Consider the following 9,123-nt stretch of genomic DNA (forward strand, 5'->3'; position numbering starts at 1 on the left):
ATCATTGTGGCACAGGTTTCGTGCCCACATTGTGTGGGGAGCCTTCCACAGCCCTCTCCAGCATGGCTGTTCCCTTCCAAGGCACACAGGTAGTAGAGGGATGTAATTCAGGGCAGGGAGGGGGCGGAACAAGTGCCTACCCACACATGGGGAAGGGCAGTGCGACAGAGCCAGCTGCTCACACACAGGCCTAGAACAGATTATGATCTTTGTCTGTGCCAGCACATAGTTCAGGAATTCCCCCCCCCTCGGAGCATGCATCTTGCCTCTGTCTGTAAGCTCTTTTTCTTGCTTTCTCACGTAGGGCCGAGCCAACTGCAGCACTACTCCCGAACAGATGGGACACCTTTTCACTGACTATTATTTCCAGTTTTACTGGCTCTGTGAGTGAGTCCTGGCAGCACCAGTGCCCTCTGGTTGGAGAGAGGAGGGGGACTGGTGACACTGGGGAGACTCCCGTACACCCTCCTCCAATAGCCCCCAGCCCCACCTTACCCCCATCACCTGCTTCAGGCGTGGAGCTGGTTTGGCTGTGGCTGGCGATGCAGACACTGAAGCACAGCACACACAGAACATAGGACCTAAGCCACAGAAACACAACCAGCCCTGCAGTGTCTCCTGGACTCACCCAGCACCACCTCCCGCCACCCCACACGCCCCGGACACCTCTCCATCCCTTATGGGGGACGCTTGTGTCTCCCGTCGCTTCTCCTGCCCCCTGTGACACTGGATTTGAAAGCATTACACTGGACTGAATGTGGACAGGTCTGCCACATCCCACAGCACGGGTGGGAGCTCCATCCTGCACTGGCCTAGTGGTCCCAGATGTGCCACGTCAGCTCTCCGCAACACTGGAATTGCTCAACACTGGAGCCCTTTCCAAGAGGGAAACGCTGGAGTTTCACCTGGAAAGGAAGGCTGTGCCTGGACGTACTGGAAGTCGTACACTGGAGTTGCTGTTCCTTCTAGTTTGGCCCAGGGCCATCCCCTGCAGCCCCCTGGAGACCCCAGGACCCCTGAACAGACCATTCTCTGCAGACAGCAAGAGAAGGTGCAGCTTCCACGTTTGCCCTGCCTGTCCCCCTCTCCTCGCTGTACTCTGTCACTGTATCCAGGTCTGGATGGATAAACCTAAGAACCCCACTGAAGATGCTGCTGAGGCTGTGCCCAGGCCAAACCACACGTGGGGATGCTTGCCATCAACCCATGGGAGAAAAATTAACCCCAAGCCACCTGTGTTAAATGTCGTGGGGACCTGTTTCCTTCGTTTGCCAGCAGCGCGTGGCCTCTTGCAGTGCACGTGGAGCTGCTCAGTCGTCTCGAGTCAATGCAGCCGCTCCCCCCAGACGTGCTGAGAATGACCACTGGCAACACCCAGCTCACCCTGCAGAGACAGGCTGGGTCACTGGGGCTGCATGGCAGGGTCTCACTGCACCACCAGGCTAACAGATCTCTGCCAGGCACTGGCAAAAAGAGGCTGATTTTCTCCCACAAAGGAGGAGACAACAGCAGTGACTGTGGGTCCTTGCTGTCACCGTTCTCAGAAAGCAGTGATGTTAAGTGTACTTTGGGTATTTTTACTGTTACAAGTTCTTAACTTGCTAAACTACTGAATTTTATTATTTTTTTTAAGCCGTATAAAAATGGGTCTCTTAATTCTGTCCCTGTTGAGCTACGTCGTGTCTCACATAGGAAACCAAAGGGGGCCACTGCTGAGCTCCACACTAAAGCTTGACTGCTACAGCTGTGCCGGGACGTGTCAGAGTGACCAGCGCTCACGCGTCCTGCCCCAGCCCCTCTCGCTGAAGAAGGAGCCCTCTGCACTCCTGGAGGCTGAGCCACCACTGGCTCCATACAGCTGTGACTCGTTTTTCCAAGGAAGCAGCAGCCACTGCTGTGGAAGGGCAGTGAGAGGGAAACACCACTCTCCAGTCCTGAAGGAAACTCTAAAGCTGGCTTCAGAGAAGAGCAACCTTGCCCCTTGCGGCCCCGTCGCTGGACACAGGCAGCTCAAACCAAACTGGTTTTGGGAAAGTGCATCAGGCTCCGGCTGCTACATTTTGTTCTGTCAGTGGAGATGGATGCAGCAGTCCCTCTGCCACTACCAGCTGGCTCGGCTGTGCCGGAGAAAGAAGCTGCAAAGATGTTTTAGCCGATAGATGGTTCCTACGTGCACCTCGTGGGACCCTACCCTGCCTTCCCTCCCCAGCCTGGGGAGCAGTTTTATCTCCTGTCACCTGCTTCAGAGCTCCCTTCTGAGTTTCTCCCAGCAGAGCAGCCGTAGCCTTGCGCTTCCTTGCAGCATCACTGGGGGTTTGCGTCCCTGCCTCCAGAGGACCTGGCCCCTTCCTTTATTTGCAGGGCAGATTCGAGGTCAGGTCTTCATTCCCGTGCCGTGCCTGTGGGCAGCAAACAGCGAACTACATCAGCGATGCGCTCCAGTTACTAAAATGCACTGAAGCCTGGGCAGCCAGGAAACGGAGGGTGAGTGGGGAATGCCAGGCAGCCAAGTGGGAATGAAGCTCACGGAGACCTTCTGCCCCGCTTTGGGGAGCCTGGAGAGAGAGCAAGAGGTCCAAAGGCGTGGGGGTGCCTACACACGCACAGGTCAGTCAGCTCCACGTCCAGCAGGCTTTTCTGCTGCCTGCAGCTGGTAGGGAAACCCTCCAGCAAAGCGCTCTGGAGAGGATGCTCGCTGCTCTTCTCTCCACCTGCCCGAGGCGTTTTTGCCCAGCCTTAACCTGTGAAGTTGCTTTCTTGGCAGCTTTTACTCTCCAGTTGGCAATCAGTGGCCCAGCCTGGCAAGTCCTTACTGAGGTGAGCGATGCCCTGTGCTCCTCGAGGGCTGCTCAGCTGAGGGGTAGCCTTCTCAGACCCTTCTCAGCCACTGTTTTCCCTTACTGCCAAACTGGGCTCAATGCCCGTGCCCTTTTTCAGCCCCCGCAGGGGCAACAGGCAGAGCCGTGTGGGCCAGAGCTGAAAATGCTGCCTGCAATCCCCACCACCGCCCCCCTCACTGATGGTCATGGCCGAGGGCAGCTGAGAGCCGGGTCTGCTTCTCCCCTGCCACAGGGGAAGCTGCTCCGAGGGGGGAGGAAGCAATCAATCACTGGAAACGCCAGCAGCAGTGGCCCAGGGGGAGATGGAGCCTCTCAGGTGTCCCCACAATGCTTAGCCATGGGGTTTATGAGGGCCCCGGCGAACCAAGTGCCTAAGGGCTACGGGAACATCTCTAGTGCCTTTTTCTGCTAACAGGACTGTACAAGGGAACAGTGGTTTCCCATGCGTGTGCTGAATGCTGCGTGCCTCAAAACCAGTGGCCAGTTAGCTCAATAAATGAGGGGAGGCAATAGCTAACGTGCAAAGGGTGGTCTGAGCCCCCATACAGCTGTTTTACAGCAGAAAACCACACGGGCTGACAGCGATCCACAGTATCAGAGCTTCAGAATGCCATCTTCAGCATCTTATGTTGCTGAAAACCGTATCTTTTGTCTTAAAGTACACCACAAATCATACACCAGCTCCATGGGCAGCTGCACAGCAGTATGACAACAAGGCAGGAACGAGCTCAGAGGGGGGGTTGTAGTGATGAAAGGGTCACGGGATTGCTTCTAAGCCCCCAGAAACAGCTGTTTGCACAGACTGCCCCTCAAGGTTCCCGCCCTGCCCACCGGTAACTACAGCTGTGTTCCCCATCCCCAATCAGTTACAAGAGAGTTAACAATCAGGCCTTTCCCTGCATGAGACGGAGGGAGCTCTGAGCCGATGTCTCCAGCCTCACAGCCTGGGGAAAATCCTCTCTTCAGCTGGAAACAAGATGCTTCATCTCTCTAGACATTCTTGGCAGGAAGGAAGACGAGCGTGGATACGAGGCCACTTGCCAAAGTTTGGCTCTTTCGGAGTTTGTTTCAAAAGCAAATTCACAAACATTCTGTCCTACTGTTAGAGCTTAAAGCCTGTAAATAGAGACTATGCCACCACTGCAAGAATTAAGGAAAAAAAAAAAAGTAAAGCACTAATTTGTTTGGTTTAAATGTTGCTGTCACAGCTTTAATCACTGTATATTGCCAGCAAGTTTGTAGAATTGCCTTCTTAGCAGGTATTATTGATTATCGGTTTTTATTTGTGGGAAACAAGCGTGGTTTCCCTCCTTTCTTTCTGATTTATATTTATATTTTGCCGAATTTGAGTGCTGAGTCTCCGGATCCCCCACTTTTTTGTTTGGCTTATTTAGACTTTGTTTTATGCTCGAGGTAAATACGCCCATATAAATAAATATATAAATACTGCTTTGTATCCAAGGACGGCTCCTGGCTGCGTTCCTCCCTTGCTATGAAAAAACAGCCTTTTGGGTCAGTATTTATAAGTTGCTTGTCACAACACTGAGGAACCCCAATGCCACCTGCTCAGCGTGAACTTCCAGACGTGCACAGGTTGGGGTCAGGATAACTGCAGGCTGTGGCTGCTCGCTGCTACGCAGCACACACACTTTTGACCAGATTTAAGTTATGGCTCATGCCTCAAAGGTCAGGTCCAGACCCAAAAGCATCCGAGAGCACTCGCAGAGGGAAAGCTCCTCTACCAAATAGGAAAGTTTGACACCAGGGATGTGTCACACACCACCAGCTGCAGTTTCACAGCAGTAACTGTTCTCTGCAGCTCAATTCCAATTGTGTGTTCAATAGCCTAGAAGGAAATACAAACTGTGCTCAATTCCTTACAAAACAGCTGCTCCAGCTGCTGAAATCAGCCAAGGAGACGGCTGCTGGAATTGCAGGTGCAACACAGGGACCATCCCAAGGCTCATGGATTTTGTGCAGAAATCAAAGCTGTTTCAAAAAGCCTGGTGGAAAAGAAAAGCCAGGTGAAAGACAAACCGCAAGTCCAAAGGCAGGTACATCACGAAGCCAGTTTTATTCAGGTTTGGTTTGTTGTGCTGGCAGCAGTCACCTGACAGGAGCACAGTCCATGCCTGACACAGGCTTCCTTGTAGAAATGTAAAAGAAATATAAAAAGAGCTTCTGCAGGGCCTCCCACCTAGAACCAAAGGAGAGAGAAAGGAGGTGAGAGAGCTTTACCCAGAGCAGCCCTGGACGCTGCTGCAGCCGCTCCAACTGCAGCCTGCCAGGGCTGTGTGAGCACAGAAAAAGCCCCACAGCGTGGGGCAGATCCCCCACCAGGTTCTGCTGGGTCAGGAACACTCCTTGAGCAGAGAAGCGCCCACAGCGAGTGCACTGCCTCAAATTGAACACCAGTTCTGCCCTGGAGGGCACGGGACCCCTCTCCACCCAAATCAGCCAGGAGCTGTGTTGCAGCTCAGCGCTGGCAGAAGCACAGATGATGGAGGAAGAGCAGCAGCAGAGGCGTGTGCTGCGAGGCCGCTGCGCTGCTTAAACCCCAGGGCTGCCCTGCGGAGGCTGGGATCCCCTAAATCTGCCCCCAAAGGGATCTGGGTTTGGTACAGAGCAGCTGCCCTGGGGGCAGCTCTCCGGGCACCCCCTGCACGCAGGCACCACACACGCACAGCACGAAGATCTCGGGCAGCTTACAGCCGTCGGGGGGGGCGCCGGGCAGCCTCAGACGTAGATACCGACCCACAGCAGCAGGAACAGGACGCCGAAACCCATGAAGAGCGAGGCCACCAGCGAGATCAGCAGCTCCTTGTAGATGTCCCGCGTGTACTTGGTGGAGGTCACCTCATAACTGCCGGCGGGGGGGGTTAAGGCGACAACGTGGGCACAGCAGAGCACAACCCCCACCCCCCCACCCCGTCCCGGTGCCGGTGGCGCTGTCCCCGCAGGATACACGAAGAACCATGCGGTGAAGAACATGCCGATGGCCAGCAGCACCACGGTGAGGTGCGGGAACACGGCCGGGTTCACCGGGCTGGTGTACCGGCTCATCGCCTCCAGCTCCTGCGGGGGCAGGCGGCGGGCAGCGGCGGCTCCGGGGATCCCCGGCCCCCGGGCCCTGTCCCCGCGCCCCCTCCTCAGCCCCCGCTCCCCGGTCCCGGCCTAGGCCCCGCTCTCCTCCCCGGCCCCATTCCCGGTTCCCAGCCCCCGGTGCCGGTTCCCTTCAGTCAGATCCCGGTTCCCGGCCCCGTTCCCATTCCCGGTTCCCGTTCCCGGTCCCGGTGCCGCCCGCACCATGCCGCCCCAGCTCCCGGGCCCGTCCCGTCCGCTCCCGACACGTCGCCCCGGCTCCCGCCGCCGCCCGCCCCTCGTCGGAACCGGAAGCGGAAGCGGAAACGGAAGCGGAAGCGGAGCTGTGCCGGGACGGGGGGCGGGGCGCGGCGGGACGGAGCCGCCGCTCATTGGCTCCGGCGCGCGGCGCGGCTCAGCGCGGGAGCGGCGGCACCGGCAGGGTAATGGCGGAGGGGGGAGCGCGGCCGGGAGCGGGGCCGGGACCGGGACCGGGAGCTGGGACCGGGACCGGGAGCTGGGACCGGGACCGGGGCCGGGCCAGGGGCTGGTACCGGGATTGGAAACGGGGACAGGGACCTGGGAGCAGGGACCGGGACCAGGATTGGGAACAGGAATGGGACCGGGAACGGGGACCGGGGACTGGGACCGGGAACGGGAACAGGAGCAGGGTCAGAACCAGGGACTGGGAACGGGACTGGGGCCGGGGGATGGAACCAGGATTGAGAACGGGGACCGGGAACAGGAATGAGACCAGGAACAGGGACCGGGACATGGGAACAGGAATGGGACCGGGACCAGGACCAGGATTAGGAGCTGGACCCGGGATTGGGAACGGGATCCGGGACCTGGGAACAGGAGCAGGACCAGGGCTGGGGGCTGGCACCAGGACTAGGGACTGGGAGCGGGACCAGTACCAAGGACTGGGAGCAGGGATTGGGGCCAGGGCTGGGGGCTGGAACCGGGACCGGGACCAGTGCCGGGGTCTGCAGCCCGCAGGGCACAGATTCCCGGTGCTGTGGGGGGCTGTCCCCATCCCCCTGTCCCTTCCCAGTCCCCACGGGTGCTGAGCGCAGCCTCTGTCCCCTGCAGGATGGGAATCCACGGCCTGGCCAAGCTGATCGCCGACGTGGCGCCCGGCGCCATCCGCGAGAACGACATCAAGGCGTACTTCGGGCGCAAGGTGGCCATCGACGCCTCCATGAGCATCTACCAGTTCCTGATCGCCGTGCGGCAGGGCGCCGAGGTGCTGCAGAACGAGGAGGGCGAGACCACCAGCCACCTGATGGGCATGTTCTACCGCACCATCCGCATGGTGGAGAACGGCATCAAGCCCGTGTACGTCTTCGACGGCAAGCCGCCGCAGCTCAAGTCGGGGGAGCTGGCCAAGAGGACCGAGCGCCGGGCCGAGGCCGAGAAGCACCTGCAGGAGGCCCAGCAGGCCGGAGAGGAGACCAACATCGAGAAGTTCAGCAAGAGGCTGGTCAAGGTGACCCAGCAGCACACCGATGAGTGCAAGAAGCTGCTGATGCTGATGGGCATCCCCTACGTGGAGGCGCCGGGGGAGGCAGAAGCCAGCTGTGCCACCCTGGTGAAGGCGGGGAAGGTCTATGCAGCTGCCACGGAAGATATGGATTGCCTGACCTTCGGCAGTCCCGTGCTGATGCGGCATCTTACTGCCAGCGAGGCTAAGAAGCTGCCCATCCAGGAGTTCCACCTGAACCGTATCCTGCAGGACCTCGATCTGACCTGGGAACAGTTCGTGGATCTGTGCATCCTCCTGGGCTGCGACTACTGCGAGAGCATCCGCGGCATCGGGCCCAAGCGGGCCGTTGAGCTCATCAGGCAGCACAAAACCATTGAGGCGATCGTTCAGCACATAGACACCAAGAAGTACCCTCTGCCCGAGAACTGGTTGCACAAAGAGGCCCAGAAGCTCTTCCTAGAGCCGGACGTGGTCAACCCCGACGACGTTGAGCTGAAGTGGACGGAGCCGAACGAAGAGCAGCTCGTCCAGTTCATGTGCGTGGAGAAGCAGTTCAACGAGGAGCGCGTCCGCAACGGCGTCAAAAGGCTGAGCAAAAGCCGCCAGGGCAGCACGCAGGGCCGGCTGGATGACTTCTTCAAGGTGACGGGCTCCATCACATCAGCCAAGCGCAAGGAGCCCGAGCCCAAGGGGTCGGCGAAGAAGAAAGCCAAGACCAACAATGCCGCAGCCAAGTTCAAAAAGGGGAAATAACCAGACTCAAACCCCGGCCATTAGTTTTTATGCTCAACCAGGAATTTTTGGCTAATAACAAACAGTTGTCTCTCTGTCCTGTGTGTCACTGCTTGGTAGGTTGCTGTCAAAGTCCTTCCGACAAGGCTAGGCTAGTGAAAGATGCGAGTGCTTCAGCAGCGGTAGTAAGACACGGGGCTGGGGGGCAAAGAGGGCTGAGATCTGCAGCTGGGGGGAGCTGGCAGGGGTGAGAAGGTGGCGGGTGAGGAACGAGGGGGCTGCATTCAGCAATTCAGCTGCAGCCTCTGTCGCTTGGAGGCTTTTGACATTGAGGCCTCAGGGACGGGAGGTGACACCCAACCACAAATCCCCTTTTGATTTGAGAGGTAAAAAGCTGAGCACCTACAGAGTGAACCAGGCACAGGTATCGGAGGAGAGATTTCTCCCTAACATGGCTCATCTAAAAAGAGGTAAGGTGCAAGCAGCAAAGGCAGAAAATGGGGAGACATGAATGGAAGGCAAGGTGGAATTGGGAGGAGACTTGAAATAATGAGGTAAGCTTCTCCCTTTAGTGAGGACCTCAGGTACTGGATTCCTTCCCTTACTGTAGTAATTTTTCTTTTCCTTTTTATTAAAAAAAAAAAAAATCTGTATCGTGGATTCCAAAGCCCTGCCCTGCTCTTAATGCATAAACCAAGGACAAGCTGACCTGAAACTGCAGCTCTCCAACCCTGAATCTCCCTGCTAGGCTCAATTTTATGTTTAATAAGAAAAATGTCAATAAACCTAAAATGGAAACCTCCTCAGCCCCTTGATTTCTTAACACATCCTTCCACATTGTGCACACAGAGACATAGATCCCAGACTAAGGAGAAAAAAGACAATGCCTTTTTTTAAAAAAAAATTTTGTTCTGTATTTTGCATAACCTTTTACTTGTCAAAATGATGTGCTTTTTTTTTTTTTTTTTTTTTTTTTCTTTCTGG

At 56.9% G+C, this 9,123-nt stretch overlaps 3 protein-coding genes across 9 annotated transcripts in view; 2 read left to right on the top strand and 1 right to left on the bottom strand.

The window, feature by feature from the left end:
- The window catches only part of MYRF (myelin regulatory factor), a 61,206-nt gene extending 56,905 nt beyond the window's left edge, over positions 1-4,301 (top strand). For all 5 annotated transcript variants that reach the window (XM_068685461.1, XM_068685459.1, XM_068685463.1 and 2 more), the window contains one exon: positions 305-4,301. In XM_068685461.1, the coding sequence (XP_068541562.1) occupies positions 305-391 (87 nt within the window). In that variant the 3' untranslated portion in view covers positions 392-4,301. The remainder of the gene's footprint in view (positions 1-304) is intronic.
- A 589-nt stretch (positions 4,302-4,890) lies between these two features.
- On the bottom strand, positions 4,891-6,281 carry TMEM258 (transmembrane protein 258). 2 transcript variants are annotated; one of them, XR_011097500.1, is made up of 4 exons: positions 6,147-6,281; positions 5,806-5,915; positions 5,521-5,703; positions 4,891-5,037 (listed from the first exon to the last, which is right to left on the bottom strand). XR_011097500.1 is itself a non-coding variant. In XM_068685583.1 (4 exons), the coding sequence occupies exons 1-3, from the start codon at positions 6,147-6,149 to the stop codon at positions 5,577-5,579; spliced, it is 240 nt and encodes a 79-aa protein (XP_068541684.1). In that variant the 5' UTR covers positions 6,150-6,281; the 3' UTR covers positions 4,891-5,037; positions 5,550-5,576. The 2 variants fall into 2 exon arrangements, 1 of the variants encoding a protein (XP_068541684.1); XM_068685583.1 differs by having other exon boundaries at positions 5,550-5,703.
- FEN1 (flap structure-specific endonuclease 1) lies at positions 6,246-8,768 on the top strand. 2 transcript variants are annotated; one of them, XM_068685538.1, is made up of 2 exons: positions 6,246-6,364; positions 7,014-8,768. In XM_068685538.1, exon 2 carries the CDS (start codon positions 7,015-7,017, stop codon positions 8,158-8,160), a length of 1,146 nt encoding a protein of 381 aa, XP_068541639.1. In that variant the 5' UTR covers positions 6,246-6,364; position 7,014; the 3' UTR covers positions 8,161-8,768. The 2 variants fall into 2 exon arrangements, with proteins under 2 accessions (XP_068541639.1, XP_068541640.1); XM_068685539.1 differs by having other exon boundaries at positions 6,267-6,364; positions 6,976-8,768.
- Positions 8,769-9,123: the final 355 nt, after the last annotated feature.

Source organism: Anas acuta, chromosome 5, assembly GCF_963932015.1.
Source record: "Anas acuta chromosome 5, bAnaAcu1.1, whole genome shotgun sequence".
NCBI lineage: Eukaryota > Metazoa > Chordata > Aves > Anseriformes > Anatidae > Anas > Anas acuta.